Source organism: Neoarius graeffei, chromosome 1 (genome assembly GCF_027579695.1).
Source record: "Neoarius graeffei isolate fNeoGra1 chromosome 1, fNeoGra1.pri, whole genome shotgun sequence".
NCBI classification, from domain to species: Eukaryota; Metazoa; Chordata; class Actinopteri; order Siluriformes; family Ariidae; genus Neoarius; species Neoarius graeffei.
In genome coordinates this window covers 35,190,913-35,211,486 of record NC_083569.1, presented here as the reverse complement: position 1 = coordinate 35,211,486, position 20,574 = coordinate 35,190,913, and the positions used below count along the sequence as shown (strand labels likewise).

At 42.7% G+C, this 20,574-nt stretch overlaps 1 protein-coding gene across 1 annotated transcript in view; it reads left to right on the top strand.

The window, feature by feature from the left end:
• Positions 1-20,574, top strand: part of astn1 (astrotactin 1) — a 1,125,762-nt gene that overhangs the window by 571,914 nt on the left and 533,274 nt on the right. Inside the window, exon 11 of the mRNA XM_060931185.1 lies at positions 14,294-14,444. Within this exon, the coding sequence (XP_060787168.1) occupies positions 14,294-14,444 (151 nt within the window). The remainder of the gene's footprint in view (positions 1-14,293; positions 14,445-20,574) is intronic.

The window sequence follows — 20,574 nt, the reverse complement described above, 5'->3', positions numbered from 1 at the left end:
GGGGCAGACCCAGGACACACTGGAGAGATTACATCTCTCAGCTGGCCTGGGAATGCTTCAGTATTCCCCTGGAAGAGCTGGTGGAGGTGGCCAGGGAGAGGGAAGTCTGGGCTGCTCTGCTTGGGTTGCTACCCCTGTGACCCAGATCCGGATAAGCAGTAGAAAATGGATGGATGGATTTATTGATGATGACACTGGGTAAATGACCTCTCAACATCTCTATCCATTTATTGTGATCAAAATGGCCTGGTTTAATGATTGACTGTTCTCCTGCATCGTTAATCAGCTAGGTAATAAGACATTTGCCAAAAAGCAGTGTTGCAGAAATCCAATTGTAGTTCTGGATCCAAGTCAAAACTTGGAATTACATCAATTTTGAACTTGAGCTAGCCATGGGTATCTCTATGTTCATCTTTTGTTAGCAACAAGCTAGCCAGGTATCTGTGAAGACTGGTGTCTTTACATCCTCAAAAATGAACTGTATTGTTATAGATTTAACAAGTGAATATGTACGTATATGGGTGCCACAGTGGTGTAGTGGTTAGCACTGTTGCCTCACAGCAAGTAGGTTCTGGGTTCAAGCCCAGTGGCCGACAGGGGCCTTTCTGTGTGGAGTTTGCATGTTATCTGCATAGGTTTTCTCCGGATGCTCTGGTGTACCCCACAGTCCAAAGACATGCAGGTTAGGCTAATTCGTGGCTCTAAATTGACTGTCAGTGTGAGTATGAATGGTTGTTTGTCTTTATGTGTCAGCCTGGCGACTTGTCCAGGGTGTACCCCTCCTCTCACCCATAGTCAGCTGGGATAGGCTCCAAGCTTGCCCGTGATCCTGCACAAGATAAGCGGTTATGGATAATGGATGGATGGATATGTACAGTGGTGCTTGAAAGTTTGTGAACCCTTTAGAATTTTCTATATTTCTGTATAAATAAGACCTAAAACATCATCAGATTTTCACACAAGTCCTAAAAGTAGATAAAGAGAACCCAGTTAAACAAATGAGACAAAAATATTATACTTGGTCATTTATTTATTGAGGAAAATGATCCAATATTACATATCTGTGAGTGGCAAAAGTATGTGAACCTTTGCTTTCAGTATCTGGTGTGACCCCCTTGTGCAGCAATAACTGCAACTAAACGTTTGCGGTAACTGTTGATCAGTCCTGCACACCGGCTTGGAGGAATTTTAGCCCATTCCTCCGTACAGAACAGCTTCAGCTCTGGGATGTTGGTGGGTTTCCTCACATGAACTGCTCGCTTCAGGTCCTTCCACAACATTCCGATTGGATTAAGGTCAGGACTTTGACTTGGCCATTCCAAAACATTAACTTTATTCTTCTTTAACCATTCTTTGGTAGAATGACTTGTGTGCTTATTGTCATTGTCTTGCTGCATGACCCACCTTCTCTTGAGATTCAGTTCATGGACAGATGTCCTGACATTTTCCTTTAGAATTTGCTGGTATAATTCAGAATTCATTGTTCCATCAATGATGGGAAGCCGTCCTGGCCCAAATGCAGCAAAACAGGCCCAAACCATGATACCACCACCACCAAATTTCACAGATGGGATAAGGTTCTTCTGCTGGAATGCAGTGTTTTCCTTTCTCCAAACATAATGCTTCTCATTTAAACCAAAAAGTTCTATTTTGGTCTCATCCATCCACGAAACATTTTTCCAATAGCCTTCTGGCTTGTCCACGTGATCTTTAGCAAACTGCAGAAGAGCAGCAATGTTCTTTTTGGAGAGCAGTGGCTTTCTCCTTGCAGCCCTGCCATGCACACCATTGTTGTTCAGTGTTCTCCTGATGGTGGACTCATGAACATTAACATTAGCCAATGTGAGAGAGGCCTTCAGTTGCTTAGAAGTTACCCTGGCATCCTTTGTGACCTTGCTGACTATTACACGCCTTGCTCTTGGAGTGATCTTTGTTGGTCGACCACTCCTGGGGAGGGTAACAATGGTCTTGAATTTCCTCCATTTGTACACAATCTGTCTGACTGTGGATTGGTGGAGTCCAAACTCTTTAGAGATGGTTTTGTAACCTTTCCCAGCCTGATGAGCATCAACAACGCTTTTTCTGAGGTCCTCAGAAATCTCCTTTGTTCGTGCCATGATACACTTCCACAAACATGTGTTGTGAAGATCAGACTTTGATAGATCCCTGTTCTTTAAATAAAACAGGGTGCCCACTCACACCTGATTTTCACCCAATTGATTGAAAACACCTGACTCTAATTTCACCTTCAAATTAACTGCTAATCCTAGAGGTTCACATACTTTTGCCACTCACAGATATGTAATATTGGATCATTTTCCTCAATAAATAAATGACCAAGTATAATATTTTTGTCTCATTTGTTTAACTGGGTTCTCTTTATCTACTTTTAGGACTTGTGTGAAAATCTGATGATGTTTTAGGTCATATTTATGCAGAAATATAGAAAATTCTAAAGGGTTCACAAACTTTCAAGTACCACTGTATGTATGTTGGAAGATCTAGAGCAAATACTTGTGTATATATAGCAAAATTTTATCATAAAAAGTGCAACTTCTGATGTGAGCAGCCATGTTGATTTGATGTCACTTGTTGAACTCAGAGTTGAAGAGACTGGCCCAAATTTATGAATAGGAATTCTGAGGGTTATTGTGTTTTCCTAGTCAGAGATCAGAAATTGGTCACAAATGCAGAAAGCTCCAGATTTAAAAAAAAAAAAAATCACATGAGGACATGTGGATATGTTTTTAGTATTTGAGTTGCATTATGATTTATATAACAGCACCCCAACCACATTTCACATTTCAGTTATTTGCCAAGTAAGCTAAGACTGTTTCTTTGTCTGTGTGTATCATGATATTATAAATTCAAGCTGTTGAGTTTGTATCACAAACTAAGCTCATGCACAAAACACGTTAACACACAGGCTCCATCCACACTGATACATTTTATTTTTAAAATGCATCATATTTGCTTTTTTTTGTGGATAGCATGTTTACACCTGCTATCCACAATACTCCAGAGTTTTTGAACCCCAAAAATGGAGACTTTTGGAAACAGTACTAGCCCTGTTTCAGATTGAAAACTCCAGGGTAGCATTTTCGTGTAGAAAATGGAAATGTTTGGAAATGATAATGCAGACGCCCACATTTGCATCCTGATTAGCTCTTATCAGTCACAATGTATCCTTCCTTGATTCGTTATGCTCCTATCACGTGATCCTTTTCTGGAAACCCAGTGCACGTGAATGGTCACGTGATATGCATTTTCAGGCCCATTAGTATGAATAGATTCTTTCTGATATGGAGCTAAAATGCTTGTCTGAGCAGAGATCGAGTTCATTTTAAAATTCCGTTTAAAACTAAAATGTATTATTGTGGACATAGCCTCAGTGTTTTTACTGAAGTACTTTGACCCAAAAGCAATGTATGTAATTGAAAATCATTTAGCAATATAAGGCACTTTTTTTTTTAAATGGCTAATAAGCTATATTTAGAGTAGCAAGTCTGTGTCATTTTTCAGTCATTTACATCAGGTTTAAAAGTAAGTCAGATATGAGTCACGTGATCGGTTGGACAAGATGGCGGCATAGTTTTTGTGCTCCTCAACCCTGACTTGTATATTTGGATGTTAATTACCGTCGCGAGAACTGTTTTGCTGCAATTTAGATTTTGAAAACTGCCTGTTTAGCTGGGATGACTGATTCAAGCAAGAAAACGGCATCTTCCTCAAAACCGGCTCGAGCAGGGCATCGTGCAGATGTTGAAGCCATAGCAGAATCAGTTCTTGAGAAGCAACATGACTACCTTGAAACTCACTTCAACCAGCTTGAGGAAATGGGTAAAGACACCAAGGGGAAATTATGTGCTATCCAGATGGACCTAATGACATTGAGAGAGAGTAGGGGCTGTAAATCAAGAAATTGAAAAAAGTGAGGTCTAAGGTGAAAGATAACTCTGCAGTGCTAAGCAGCCATGAGTCAATGCTAGAACAAATGCATTTCAAGCTAGCAGATATGGAAGATCTTAGCCGGAGGTGCAATGTTTGCATTATAGGCTTAGCTGAAGGGGTAGATTCAGCTGTGCAATTTCTCACAAATTCTCTGCCAGAGTGGTTCCCCTCCCTGGGAGATTGCCAAGGTGAAATCATGCAGGCACATCGCATTTATGGTGATAACAATAAGAACAGACCAGGTCCCCGCACCATGATTTTTAATGTCCTACGTTACACCACCTGCCAGAGTATTCTTCGTGCAGCAAAGAGAAGCCTGGTCACAATAGAGGGACAGAGGATTCATTTTTCTCCTGACTACAGCGGCTTCACCCTTAAAAGGCGTCAGGCATTTTCACATGCCATGGACACTGCTAGGGCCAAAGGTGTTGAATTTTCCCTTCGCTACCCTGCCACATTGAAGATAAAAGTGGGCGGACAGATGGAATCTTTTCAATCTCCTTCGGATGCTGAAGAGTTCGTCAACTCTTTCCCAGACCTCAGTGTAACCCCGTCGACTGCGATGGATGATTAAGAACAAGATGAAGCTACAGGTGTAAAGGGCTAACTGATTGGGATGTGGTTTTAATGGGCTTCATCACTTTAACCTTGTATTCCCCCCTTTTTCACATTTCTATAGCATTACACCATTCTTGGACTTTTTAGTTTTTTTTTTTTTTTAATTTTTGGTTTGTGATTTGAGCCTGATAGTGTGTTATGCACTGCTACAATAAGCCCTACTGTCTTAGTGCTAGCATTAGCTGGATTGCACTGGTTTGAGCTACTTTACATTTTGAACTACCTTGGACTACTTTGGAGATTTTACGTATTTCTTTGACTGCCCTTGGACTTAATAAACAGCATACACCCCTGGATCTGGATTCCAGACAGTGTAATATTTCCTGTTTTGTAAGATAAGTAACATGACTTTTGTTCAGCCATTCTAAGCTGGCCTAAGCAGTTTAGCCTCGCTTCGGTTTTGTTTGCTGATGTTAGATAAGTTATGGGGTTGAGCTCTAAATCCTGCTGCCCCATATCCTACATGATCACGGATCTGCATAATGTTAGCCTGCCAGTTTTATTTTGTATATGTTTTGTGTGTTCTGTTTAATTCGTTGACATTTGTCCCGTTTTCGTTTTGTCATTGTCTACAGGGGAATTTCTCCGGGTTTGCTAGGCTGTTGTGGATGGATGTGAAGGGTAAAGAGGTACATAGCAGGGGAGAGAAATGGTCTGTGTATTTATGCTAAGGCATTGGAAATGGTTGTTGCCAAGGTCACCAGTTTTTATTATTATTTTGTTTTCATATGAGAAAGGGGCTATATGATAATGGGTGATCTGTCTATTTTAGTTTGGAATTGTGGCGGTTTGAATGCTCCACATAAGCGAGCTAGTATGTTAATGTTGCTTCGTCATAAGAAAATTGACCTTGCGCTTTTACAGGAAACTCACTTCATAGAACCAGATTCCAAACATCTTGCAAATAAATTCCATCATATTATTGCATCCTCGTCTAACAACACGAAGACTAGGGGAGTAGCAGTGGTGGCTAGGCGTAGTCTCCCGATCAAAGTGCTGGACATTTGGGCAGACACAATGGGTAGATTAGTGATTGCTAAAGTAGATTTATATGGAAGTAAAATTGCCCTGACTTCTGTTTATGCTCCAAACAAATTCGATAAAGGTTTCTACGACCACTTGATGCAAAAAATGTTGGAATTGACAGACTATTCTATTGTGGTTGGGGCAGATATGAACACTGTTTTGGATGCAAATTCTGATCGTTCCAATCCAAATGCATGTGGGGACCAAGTACAGGCTACTGCAGCCCTGCAATCTTGGGTGACAAATTTGAGTCTTATAGACATATGGCGATCTGTTAATCCTACTTTGAAAGACTATTCCTTTTTTTCACATAGACACAAATCTCATTATCTCTAGCCACTTTATCCTGTTCTACAGGGTCGCAGGCTGTAGCCTATCCCAGCTGACTACAGGCGAAAGGCAGGGTACACCCTGGACAAGTCGCCAGGTCATCACAGAGCTGACACATAGACACAGGCAACCATTCACACTCACACCTACGGTCAATTTAGAGTCACCAGTTAACCTAACCTGCATGTCTTTGGACTGTGGGGGAAACCGGAGCACCCGGAGGAAACCCCCGCAGAGAACATGCAAACTCCACACAGAAAGGGTTCAAGCCCCGGACCTAGCGCTGTTGCCTCACAACAAGAAGGTCCGGGGCTCGAACCTGGACCTTCTTGCTGTGAGGCGACAGCGCTAACCACTACACCACCGTGCCGCCCTAGACACACATCATTTTCAAGAATTGATTTTCTTTTCTCTTCCCCGCAACTCTTTGAAACCATTGACACTGTGGTGTTACTTCCTATTGGCCTGTCTGACCACAAAAGGGTTTTGTGTCATGCTACTCTTAGCTGTGTAACTAAGCAGGCAGCTAGGTGGCACTTCAACTCATTATTGAGGAATACAAAGCACAGTTCATTACTGAATTAGACGAATTCCTTTCTTTTAATGTTGGTTCAGTACAGGATCTGAGGATATTATGGGATGCAGTGAATGGATTTATCAGAAGTAATTCAATAAGGTTTTGTTCTCATTTGCATAAGGTGAAATCTGCTAGATTGCAAACTTTAGAAGCAGAATTGTCTTTGTGGCAGTGGGGGCGTGGCCAAGCGTCAGTCTGTAACCGGAGGGCAGAGTCGGGGAAGGTAAGTGGCAGAATCACTGCACCTGAGGTTGATTAATGTGTTTGTGTGTCTTCCCCAGTGATCGTGCCCTATTTAAGGAAGAGAGCGAGAGCAGAGTGGGCTCTCTCCCCAACCTGACCACAACAGATGTGTGTGAGTGAGTGAAAGTGTGAGTGAAAGGAAGCTGAAAAGCAAGCTGAGAAGCTATAATAAACAGGTTTTGTGAACTCAGTTCTGGCCTGCCGTCCTTCTGTGCTCCACCCACCCATCCGAACTGCTACAGTGGTGCCAAAACCCGGGATTTGGAGCGCTGAAGCAGAACAGCCCCATGGAGTCCTCCCCTTTCGCCGAGCTGGTCCACGCCCTTGCCACGGCCCAGCAAAGCCAGCACCAGGCACTAGTCACCCTCTGGAAGGAGTAGGAACAACGGTTCCAGGCCCTGGTGCTGGCTCAGCAGGAAGAGCAACAGGCGTTCCGGCACCTCCTCGCGTCGGCGGGGTCCACTGCCGCGGGGCCATCCCCCTTCACCCTGACGAAGATAGGCCTGCAGGATGACCCCGAGGCCTTCCTCACATTCTTTGAGCAGGTGGCAGAGACCTCGGGGTGGCTGATGGAACAGTGCGCAGCGCGCCTCCTCCCCCTGCTAATGGGAGAGGTGCAGCTGGCCATGCTACAGCTCCCCGCTGACCGCCGGCTGGCCTATGCGGACCTTCACCGGGCCGTCCTCCAGCGTGTGGGGCACACCCCCGAGCAACAACGGCAGCGCTTCCGCGCTTTGCGCTTGGAGGAAGTCGGCTGGCCGTTCGCATTTGGCCAGCAGCTCCAGGATGCCTGCGGGCGGTGGTTGAGGGCCAACAACCACGACGCCAAGGGGATCATTGAACAGGTGGCGCTGGAGCAGTTCATTGCGCGGCTACCAGCCGGAGCTGGAGAGTGGGTCCAGTGCCACTGTCTGGCGTCACTGGATCAGGCAATCAAGCTGGGGGAGGACCATTTGGCGGCTGTCCCGACAGCAGGACAGCAGACAACCTCTTCTCCCCTCTCCTCTCTCTCTCTCTCTCTCCTCCTGTGTCTCATCCTCGCCCCGTTCCCCCACTGCAGAGGCGGGGGCCGGCCCCACCCCAGATGGCCCGCTGCACTCGCGGTGCCCTCCCGTTTCTCCCTTCTGTGTCTGTCTCTACCCCCCCTCAGGTGAGTGAGCCCCAGAGCACCAGTGTAGAGAGGAAGCCTGGGCCGGTTTGCTGGCTGTTGGGTTCACCCAGAAAGAGACCTCGATTCCTTCGTGCCGATGCCTCGGATCCGAGGACGAGAATGATCAGGTTGAGAGAAACAGACAAAGAATCAGAGATTCATATGCCAGTTTATTCGCACAGTCACTTCGTCAAAATGAAAACATTTTTGAAAACGTCTTATAGTGTCTCTGTGTTTATGTTTTGTCTTCATGTGTGTGTGTGTGTGTGTGTGTGTGTGTGTGTGTGAGATGGGTGTGCGTCTATGTGGAAATGTGTAATGATCTTGAATCAATCATAATATAATAACATATTTTTGCTGACAGTAAGGTACAGATAGATATCAGAGTCTTGGCTTATAATCAATATTTTGGCTAATTTTCATGGAATAGTATGGAATGTCTAAACATAGATAATGTCTATTCAGAGAAGGTCAAAGACACACACAAAGTTTGCACAGAAAGGATCTTAATAATTAAACATAATTTCTAACACATAAATGTGTGTTAAGTCAGTAAATTACATCTTGATTTCATCAACATAAGTAAAATAACAAATAACAATATGTCTTTAATAATGCTAAAACAAGGAATGTTATAAGAAAATAAACATAAAAAATAAGAACAACTTAACCACAAGAACAATGAGAATATGTCTGAAAGAGAGAGAACAATTAAACAACTAACAGGATTAAACTCATAACTAAATTAGGTTAATGCTTTTAAACTAAAAACCCTTAGAATCATAAGATCTTAATTATAATTGTAATGTCATTATGAAACTAATCTAAAACTATAAAACTAACATTAATCACAGAATGCATTCATTAATTACGGGATCCAAATCACTACCATAGTATATTTCAATATATTTCAGTATATTTCATAGCTTTTATGAAGCTATGACCTAAGTTTCAACTGAATGAATTAACATAAACATGAACTTTAATTCTACCATTTCAGAGTGTGTGTGAGTCGATCTGACACTAAAACAGACCTTCAGACACTTCTCTGTTCAAAATACACATTCATTTCAAAGAATAAACAAAATGTTCCCAAACAATGTCCAGCCAGACCTAAGGTCATTTCAACTAACACACAGAATAAGCCAAGAATTAATACTTCACTAAACTTACATATATCTACATATATCCTGATTTAACCTACTGATTCTGATTCATATTCTGATCATAACCTACATATAATAAAATTTGACCTAACACTGGCGCTGCAGGGAGCCGGGCCACCTCCAACAGCAGTGCTCGGTAATGGTTCCCAAGGCCAACGGGTCGGTTCGGTTCTGTGTAGACTATAGGAAAGTCAACGCGGTGTCTAAATTTGACGCGTACCCAATGCCTCGTATTGATGAGTTGCTCGATCGACTAGGCACGGCTCGCTTTTACTCGACACTGGATTTAACAAAGGGTTATTGGCAGATCCCCTTGACTCCATTATCCCGAGAAAAAATGGCCTTTTCCACACCGTTCGGCTTACAGCAGTTTGTCACACTTCCTTTTGGGCTGTTTGGGGCACCTGCTATATTTCAGCAGCTGATGGATAGGGTCCTCCGCCCCCACGCCACCTATGCGGACGTCTACCTTGACGATATCATTATCTACAGTAATGACTGGCCGAGGCACCTCCAGCATCTGAGGGCCGTCCTTAGGTCGCTGAGGTGAGTGGGTCTAACAGCCAACCCGAAGAAGTGTGCGATTGGGCAGGTGGAAGTACGGTATCTGGGCTTCCACTTGGGCAACGGGCAGGTGCGTCCCCAAATTAACAAGACAGCAGTAATTGCGGCCTGCCCGAGGCCCAAGACCAAAAAGGGGGTGAGACAGTTCCTGGGGCTGGCTGGCTATTATCGTAGGTTTATACCTAACTATTCGGACGTCACCAGCCTGCTGACTGATCTGACTAAAAAGGGGGCACCAGATCCGATCCAGTGGACGGAGCAATGCCAGCAGGCTTTTTCTGAGGTAAAGGCTGCACTGTGTGGGGGGCCACTGTTACACTCCCCTGACTTTTCTCTCCCTTTTATATTGCAGACGGATGCGTCGGACAGAGGGCTGGGGGCTGTTTTGTCCCAGGAGGTGGAGGGGGAGGACCGCCCAGTGTTGTATATCAGTAGGAAGCTGTCGGTGCATGAGGGGCGCTACAGCACCATTGACAAGGAGTGCCTAGCGATCAAGTGGGCGGTCCTCGCCCTGCGTTACTACCTTCTGGGATGCCCTTTCACCCTCTGTTTGGACCACGCGCCCCTCCAGTGGCTCCACCACATGAAGGATGCCAACGCGTGGATCACCCATTGGTATCTGGCACTCCAACCCTTCAACTTCAAGGTGATCCACAGGCCAGGGGTGCACATGGCCGTAGCGGACTTCCTCTCCCGTCGGGGGGGGGGGGGAGTCGGCTGCAGGCCGGACAGCTGCCCGGCCTGAGTCGGGTGGTGGGGGTATGTGGCAGCGGGGGCGTGGCCAAGCATCGGTCTGTGACCGGGGGGCAGAGTCGGGGAAGGTAAGTGGCAGAATCACTGCACCTGAGGTTGATTAATGTGTTTGTGTGTCTTCCCCAGTGACCGTGCCCTATTTAAGGAAGAGAGCGAGAGCAGAGTGGGCTCTCTCCCCAACCTGACCACAACAGATGTGTGTGAGTGAATGAAAGTGTGAGTGAAAGGAAGCTGAAAAGCAAGCTGAGAAGCTATAATAAACGGGTTTTGTGAACTCAGTTCTGGCCTGCCGTCCTTCTGTGCTCCACCCACCCATCCGAACTGCTACAGTCTTGTCTTAGTTTAATTTTGCAGAATAATTATTCTGAACGGCGGCACGGTGGTGTAGTGGTTAGCACTGTCACCTCACAGCAAGAAGGTCCTGGGTTCGAGCCCCGGGGCCAGCGAGGGCCTTTCTGTGTGGAGTTTGGATGTTCTCCCCGTGTCCGCGTGGGTTTCCTCCAGGTGCTTTGGTTTCCCCCACAGTCCAAAGACATGCAGGTTAGGTTAACTGGTGACTCTAAATTGACCGTAGGTGTGAATGTGAGTGTGAATAGTTGTCTGTGTCTATGTGTCAGCCCTGTGATGACCTGGCGACTTGTCCAGGGTGTACCCCGCCTTTCGCCTGTAGTCAGCTGGGATAGGCTCCAGCTTGCCTGCGACCCTGTAGAAGGATAAAGCGGCTAGAGATAATGAGATGAGATGAATTATTCTGAACGTATAGAAACCCAACATGACATTGTTAAGAAAGACATCAATAACATTTTGAAACAACAGTCAGAATTCTTAATACATAGAACCAGGTAATGCTATTACTTTCATGGCTGTAGGCCCAGTCATTTACTGGCCATGAAACTCAGATCCAATCACTGGTTTGCAGACATTCCCACTATTAAAGTTGCAAGTGGCAACAACCCAACAGATCCTAAACAAATTAATCTGGCATTCAGTGATTTTTACTCCATTTTATATAAATTGGAGGTTCAACCGGATAAGAAAAGATGTGAGGACTTTCTTAGGCAGCTTAATTTGCCACAATTAGCAATGGGGGATTCCTTGAGTCTTGATCACACTATAATGCTGGAGGAGTTGCAGGAAGCAGTACTCTCCATGCAGACAAATAAGTCTGCTGGCATAGATGGAATACCTCCTGAGTTTTATTCATCATTTTGGGAGAAATTAGGCCCTTTACTTCTAGGAATGAAAACAGCATCAATTGAAAGGGGTACTTTTTCAAGAGGTGTTAATACAGCTCTTGTGTCCTTGCTCTTAAAGAAGGACAAAGAACCCGTAGATTGTGCTAGCTACAGACCTCTGAGTTTATTAAACTCAGATCTTAAAATATATGCTAAATTACTTGCTCAACGGATTCAATGACACATGCCCTTTTTAGTCCATTGTGATCAGACAGGATTAATTAAATCCCGACTCGCTTCTGACAATGTCAGACGACTTCTACATGTAATTGATGCTGCATCTAGCATGAAAACGCCATTAGCTGTGTTATCCCTGGATGCCATGAAGGCCTTTGATAGGTTAGAGTAGTCCTTTTTGTGGTCTGTTTTAGAGCATATGGGTTTTGGTAAAAAATTTATTCATATGGTTCAGGTCTTATACTAACCCCACAGCTCAGGTACTGACTGGGCATTTATTTTCTACCCCCATTCCCTGTCTCCAGGTCATCTTGTCAGGACTGCCCCTTGAGTCCATCACTTTTTGCACTGTCCCTTGAACCTCTAGCACAGATGATACGACAGTCAGCTAACATTAGGCCCATTTCCATCCACAATACTACTTACAAAGTGGCTCTATTTACAGATGACATTTTAGTCTTTATGGAAAACCCAATGCAGTCAATACCTAATCTACTGTCAGTGTGTGGAGGGTTTGGTTCTCTCTCTGGATTTAGGATTAACTGGTCCATATCAGCTCTTTTACCCCTTAACAATGCTGCAAGAGCAATGTCTTTTCCTGCTGATATCCCTGTTGTCCAGCACTTTCAATATCTTGGTGTTTTGGAGTGATATGGATAGATGGACCACTCTCCCTGCTTCTCTTCGGTCCCGGATTGCAATGGTTAAAATTAACATTTTACCTAGAATTAATTTTGTTAGCTCTATGGTTCCCCTCTGCCCTCCGGCCAATTATTGGAAGACACTCCACTCCGATATCTCCAAGTTTATTTGGAACAAAAAGTGGCCACGTTTAAAACTTTCCACTTTACAGAGGAGTAGGGAGGATGGTGGTTTAGCAGTCCCGAATTTCAAGTATTATTTTTGGTCATTTGTTCTTCGTCCACTCTCGAATTGGCGTGATGCCTGTACACCAGTATCTTGGCGTGATCTAGAGAACAATATAGTGAGACCATGGTGTTTGGAAGTCATACTTTTTTCCAATGTCTCTGACAAACAAAGTCTGATGTGCTTTGGCCCCCTAGTTTCCAATGTTCTTCGGACATGGCGTTTAGTGGAATCAGAATGTAAGATCTCCTGTAAATGGCACATGTTTTCCCCCCTCTTTAACAACAAAGGGTTGTTGATTGGAGGGAGACCTATCTCCCCCTCTCACTGGAGTAGTACGGGCATCCGTCACTTAAGAGACATTTTTAGTGACACTGCTTTATGTTCCTTTCAAGATCTTAGAAACTCTTTCAATCTACCAAGTTCCTCCTTCTTCTTTTATTTGCAGATCAGATCAGCCCTCAAAGCTTATGGTGTTCCTTGGCAACATCCCCCGCCCGTACACCCCCTATATAGACTGATTACAATACAAAGTAAAACCAAGGGTCTGGTGACTTCACTTTATAAGTACCTGTTGCAGTTTTCTTATCCAGACTTGCCTTTAGACAGAGAGTGGAGGAAAGACTATCCTGCTTTGGATCTGGATTTTGACTGGAGGGATGTCTGGGTCAGCATAAAGGAGGCCTCTCGTAACCCTGATCACCAACAGATACATTTTAATTTTATGCACAGAACCTATCTAACCCCTCGCAAACTTTATTACATGGGTTTGATAAACTCCCCCTTGTGCTCTTTTTGTTCACTAAGTTTTCCTGGAACTTTCCTCCATATGATGTAGGATTGCCCTCCAGTTGCACAGTTCTGGGTTGGTATTGCGTTCACACTGTCTAATCTGATATCGGTGTCAGTACCAGCTACTATGCCAGTTTTGATACTGAATGATCTGTCAGAACTTAATATTAATAGACTAAATAAGCTCATTGTGTTAGCTGGCCTGACAGCTGCTAAAAAGATTATTGTACTGCGATGGAAACCCTCCCATGTGCTCAGTATCAGACAGTGGATTCTTACTTTTCTAGATGTAGTGTACCTCGAACTGTCAACTGCTCGGGTCTATGGAGCCACTGAGAAGACCTTAAGTAGTTGGCTTATGGCAGCTGACTCTCTAAAAGAGTTAATGGGGTGATGTGTCAAAGTCATTCATTATGTCATCCCTGTTTTTATTAATTATTTTCCCCTGTTGTTCGTGTGTGTCTGTGCCCGTGTTTCTGTGTTTTTTTTTTTTTTTGTGTGTGTGTGTGTGTGTGTGTTGTGTGTCTTTGTCCCCTTGACATGACTGGGCAGGCGTGCATGGGGCTATTATTATTATTATTATTGTTTTTCTTATTCCTTCCTGTCATTGCCTTGTTTTTTGAGTGTATGTTGTATTCAGGGTGTGGCGGGGGGGGGGGGGGGGGGGGGGGGGTGATTGCTTGTATTTCAGTTTGATCTAAGTGTGTAATTTGACTGTACAACTCTTAATAAATATTTGATCACAAAAAAAAGTAAGTCAGATATGTTATTCTGAGTTAGTAGTATGAGTATTCTGAGCAATTGTTACTGACAGTGTGTACTCTGTATTTTTGGTGTTTCTCAGGGAGGAGTTGATGATCTCCTCATCCTTTGACAGTCTGGAAATTCTGCTGGACTCCTTTGGCCCGGTGCGAGACTGCTCAAAGGACAACGGCGGCTGCAGCCGTAACTTCCGCTGCATATCTGACCGAAAGTTGGACTCCACTGGTTGTGTGGTGTGTTATCCTACATGTTTTTAAATACTTTGGCTTTTACATTTTACATTACTTTATTTACATTAGTTTTATATTACATAAGTTTTGTTACTTTCTCCTTTAACCACGTTATCTCTGCCTTTATCCATTTTTTGTATATTAAAAACCTGCTTAAGTCCCTTACCAAGCACAGTGAAATGAAGAGAATATCAATATCAAAATTAATCTCAGGAAATTGCTAGTCTTCTTTGACTATTGACCACAAATCCGTGCTTTTTTTTTTTGACTATTATTTCAAAGCTCATCAGCCATGAAATGAGGCAATGATTCTGGGTTCTCTTGCCATCTGCCTGATGTTTAATGTGATTTCAGTTTCACTCTTTCTTGCAAAGTTTCACTTTTTCTTGATTAGTGCACTTTATTTCTACTGCAAAAATTTGTTTTCGGTTAAAAAGCACCCATTTTTAAAACTTTCTCACTCTTTTTTTTTTAATCCCACCTCAGTTATTTCTGTTGCTATTTCCTTAGATAGTTTTATTTCCCAAAATATAAACAAACTAAGAGCATAATTTAACCACCATGACCAGACAGTTACCAAGCATGCTGTAAATGTATTGCTCAGCACAGCACATTTGTATAATGTACTGTTTGTGGCCTTTCTTTGTCCTATGAGCTTCATATCTGACCACTCATTCGCACCCACATGAAACAACAAAACCTCATAATGACCCTAATATTTTTGTTGTATCTATATTTGTTTCCATTTAGAACACATTATCTGTTCATTCTGGAAATTGTTTTCAGTTTTATATACAGTATATACAATATAGATAGATAGATAGATAGATAGATAGATAGATAGATAGATAGATAGATAGATAGATAGATAGATATATGAGTCACAGCATTCACCATTCAACAGTGATATTAACATCCTCTTGAGCAAAGTATAGGGCAGAAGAAAAAAAAATTCCCTTTGTTTTTGTCAGTGAAAAAAAGAGCATTATTCTAGAAACCTATTAGACTGGTCAGGAATCCAGTTAGCATGAGGTAATGGGTTTAGTGTCTTGTGTTAAGAGTCTTGAGGTTCAATTCTGTGGCCAACAGCATAAGAAAATATATTCCTTTTTTGATCCCCATGAGGGGAAATTCAGGTGTTACAGCAGCTCAGGTACTGAGTAAAATATAGATAAATGTAAACTAAGTTAAAAAAAGAATAAAATATAATAGAATAAAGAGAGAGCAAAATAAGGACAATTGCTCACAAAAGACAGCAACAAACAACAAGAATTGGTAGTGGTACTCTATCCACTAGTGGTGTAGAGCCATATAAAGTGACAAAGTGAAGTGAGGAAGCCATAGGTATGGTAGAACTGTAACCAGATTTTAATTTTAATTTTTTTTTTTTTGAGGAGGGCTATGGCAAGAGAGAAAAAGGAGAAAATATACAGAATATATACATATGGGTGCTGTGTGCAATGTTCCACATGAGTTCAGTGCAGTAGAAAGTGTGTGTGTCACCATGATGGCAATCTATGTTTTCCGCTGTTGTTATACAGTCTGATGGCAGTGGGCACAAATGAGCATCTGAAGTGCTCCGTCTTGCTCTTAGGTGGAATGAGCCGATGACTGAATGAGCTGCCCAACTGCCACAGTTTCTCATGGACAGGGTGAGAGGGATTGTCCAGGATAGCTCTGATTTTTTTTCCCCCTCATCCTCCTCTCACCCACTGACTCCAGCCTGTCCAGCTCCAGACCCACCACAGAGCTGGCTTTCCTTACCAGCTTACTGAGTTTGTTGGCCTCTCCAGTGCTGATGCCACTGGCCCAGCACACCATGGCAAAGAAGAAGGTCTGGCACAGATTTTAGGGGGGGTGCACCCAGTGCGTGTGCCCTCCCCATCCAAAAAAAAATACAGTTTTAGTACATGGCTCCTTGCAATTGTGACTTGATTGTATTGCAGATACCCGCCGTTTTTTTAATTAATAAAGTTTAAAAACTAAACAAAATAACTCTTTATGTGAGATTGAGCTGAAGAGTTTATGGTATAAATTTATATTTAATAGTAGATCCTAGCTTAGGTTTTTTCGCTCATGACATGAGTGCAGTGAAAAGAAAGCTGGGCGAGTCCTGTTGGATTTGAACAGGGCACGGGAACTTCATGCATCAACATAATAACATACTGCATTCCTGGACTGCACTGTAGACTACATGTAAAGGGTGTGTGCCATCCTTTTATGTTCATGGTATCGTTAACATGCATGTTCACAAGCCAAAATGATAAGATGCTGCAGCAGGCTTACTGCGTACACACACGTGTTGGCTGTCTGGCTACTGCTCGTATTCATTAATCGGGTATCCCTGTACTATACCCTGTGTATGTACATGGTACATGTGCCATTTTGGGGGTGAGCCTCACTTTGATTTTTACGACAGCGGCTGAATAGGTCTGTGAGAGATGTTGATTTTTGCAACGGCTCTGAAGAAAATCTGCTTGATATCCCCTGAGTCTTGGGAAATAAGACTTATTGTAGGACTTGTTCACATGCAACTCTCTCAATCATTGTATAGTTATCTCTGTCTATTAGACTCAGGAGCTCAGAATGCAGTTACTGACTTTCTATTATCGACATGCAGCTCTTGCAGTCTTTGTTTATAGTTATCTCGGTATTAAGCTGTGTCTTAAGTGGCCACTTAAATTATCTCAGTTTACCTGGATATATTCACTGTCTTATATGTACATTGAATGTCCTGAGCAGGAGCTCAGATTGCAGATGCTAAAACAGTAATAATTTATTGATATAAGGTGTTTTGTGGTCAATGTACTACACTGTAGTGTGTCATATAGTAATGCGTTATATGACAAAGTAACTTTCATAAATATTACCATATATCAGTCGTAATTAAGGTCTACACATCTACCTGCAACTCTAACAATATCATTTTCAGTAACGAATAAAATGGTTTTGAAAGTTCCTACTTTTAAAACATATTTTTGATATGGTAATTTTCTTTAAAGGTAGACTGCCTTTCAGATTTTTCAAGTTAAGGTCATAAAAATAATTTTCCCTGACACCTGATTATTTTTGTTTAGTGGACTGAAAACTACTGAATTCAATTCACAGACTTCCAATTGTATTAGGTTTTTTAAATAGAACAGTCAATGAATTTAAGGCCATGTGGCCCTCAATTCTCTGCTATTTTTTCCTGCTTCACCATGACCCAATTCAAGATACTACATCATGCATCACATGGTGGGCTTTCCCTGTTTGCGCAAGGCATTGTGGGATACAAATTTGAAACAGCAGAGAAAAATGGAGGACGTGAATGTGTGAATGAAACATGAAAGACTGACTACAGTCACGGAAAGCGAGAAGGAAAGACATTATGCTGTGAAGGGAAGGAAATGCAGGACCAAACTAATAAATATTGGTGGTCAGCGAGCACCTCAGTGTGATCAGCTGTTCGTTTAGCGACAGAATGATGTAACTGTCAGCGTACGGTCAAGGTAAACCTGTAGATGGCAGTAATGCAACACTGGATGCCAGCTGCCGTAAAACCCAAAAGAAGCAAAAGATGAAGGTAAATCAAGCTGTGCATGTACACATGGACTTCCCCTGTCTGCTTGACTGTGCGAAGCGAGCAATTTCATGCACATTATTTGCTAGGGAATCCCCTCAAATTAAATAACTTCCCAGCCACAGAATAGTCTGGTTTTTTTTCATTATTATTATTATTTTTTTTTTTTGGCGGGGTGAGATATTACAGAAATAAACATATTTCACAATGACCAAATTTCAGAGGGAACTAAATTTCACCAATTTTATGAAATCGAAAGGCTGTCTAGCTTTAAGAGATTTAATTTACAACATGTCTCTCACAACTTAAAATGCATCTTAACATTTAAAAACTGCAGAGCTTCTGGGGGCATCTGGTGGCCCCCGGCCCCCCGGCCTTGCTGGGTTGATACCCCCCCTTCTAATTTTCCTGGCTCCACCTCTGAAGGTGCTGGCTACCACAGACTGGTAGAAGGCCTTCAGGAGTTTGTTGCACACACTGAAAGACCTCAGCCTCAGGAAAAACAGCCTGCTCTGCAGCTATGGGATGAAATATCACTGACCACCACATGGGCCACTTCAAGACTGATGGGTTGTTGTTCATTCTGTTCAGACTTTTGAGAGGAACAAGCACTATGAAGTCATAATACAATTTGCAACAGTCATGCACTTCCCAGTAGGCTGCTCATAAATAAGCCTGTCATTTCATTTTAATACACTGCCTAGCAAAAAAAAAAAAAAACTCAAAAATATTGCACATTTAAATATTTTGTTGGACTGCCTTTAGTTTTGATTATGGCATGCACTTGCCATGGCATCCATCCATCCATCCATCCATCCATCCATCTTCTACCACTTATCCAGATCCAAGTTGCGGGGGTAGCAGCCTAAACAGAGCAGCCCAGACTTCCCTCTCCCCGTCCACCTCCACCAGCTCTTCCAGGGGAATACCGAGGCATTCCCAGGCCAGCTGAGAGATGTAATCTCTCCAGCATGTCCTGGGTCTGCCCTGGGGTCTCCTCCTGGTGGGGCATGCCCCGAAAACCTCCCTTGGGAGGTGTCCAGGGGGCATCCTAACAAGGTGCCCGAACCATCTCAACTGACTCCTTTCGATGTGGAGGAGCAGCGGTTCTACTCTGAGTCTCTCCCAAATGACCAAGCTTCTCACCCTGTCTCTAAGGGAGAGCCCAGCCACCCTGCGGAGAAAACTAATTTCTACCGCTTGTATCTGCAATCTCGTTCTTAACCCAGTTCCAGTAATTTCAGCAGTCTCCTTCGTTGTTTTCTTTGCTTGATGCAGGCCAATAATTTTACCTTTCTAAAACACAATATCTTTTCCACAAACACAGGATACATCTTCTGACGTGGCTGTTTAAGAACTGAGAAGCTACTCACTGCATCAGTTAGGGTTAAATGTTTTAATCATTGCAGTAATTATCCAATCAAAACCTCAGGGGAAAAATGGCAATTAAAAATTTGTACACCGCATTTGCCATGGCCATATGAGGATTTCTTCATGTCAAACCAGTTGGGACATGGTTGGGACAATAAATCATACAGATAGAGCTGTGCATGTGGCATTTCCAAAAGGAAATAACTGTTCAATCCGAAACAAACAGAAAAATAACATATTTGTATTCAGGTCAATTGGATTAAGAATACCCTACATGTTTCTGAAAATAAGATGTACTTTTGATCAGTAGTGCAGTTTTGAACACCACAGTTTTTAACCTTCAAAAAAGAAAAAAGTTAACGCTAACACGTTTAATAAGATATGTGTACTTTCTTTAAAATATATAGTGGGATAAAAACTTTCTCCATATCATCTGTTGATCATGAGTTTGAAACCTGATGTCACAACCATCTATGGCCAGTAGTCCAACACAGCAAAATTGGCTACGCTCTCTGGGTGGGAGAGATGGAATGACTTTCTTATCTGTCAATCAGAACAACACTGACCAATTGTAGGTGTCTGTGAGTTCAGATATAGGGGGCATTTAGGGCTTTCATTTGACGGTGAAAATATGCAGAGGCTGACTTCATATGTTTCAGAGGAAGCATGTGTTACAGTTACACTGTACTATTGTCTTGTTATTTGCTACACTGTATGATATGATCCCAATAAAATCTTGGCCAAATTCTATAATGGACTGTGAGATAACATGTTCTACATGTCAGATTATATGATGAAGATCCTCTAATGATAAAACTATGATTAAAGAAAATTACTTTGCTCTGTTTACATCATTAATCAGCGCAATCTGGACTTGTGCAGAAAATGGGGTCACATAAACAGACACGCTATTCAAATTGAGCTTGAGGTAATAAGGATATTTTTTCTGTCCATTAACATGTTTTGTTTTTGTTTTGCCATTGCCACTATCTGATATGTGAGTTTTGTGTAATCCTACATCATGCTCCTATTGGTGGCAATTAGATGAGCAGCACTCACATTCTGAAATTTGATAAAAAATTACACACACTGTCAATTAGTTTTCTTTGTATTTTATGCACTTTATTGATACCTCCAAATGGGGTCGTGTTTGCTGTGTTCACAAGAAGAATCTATATGAACTCCCCACTCTTGGAGGAT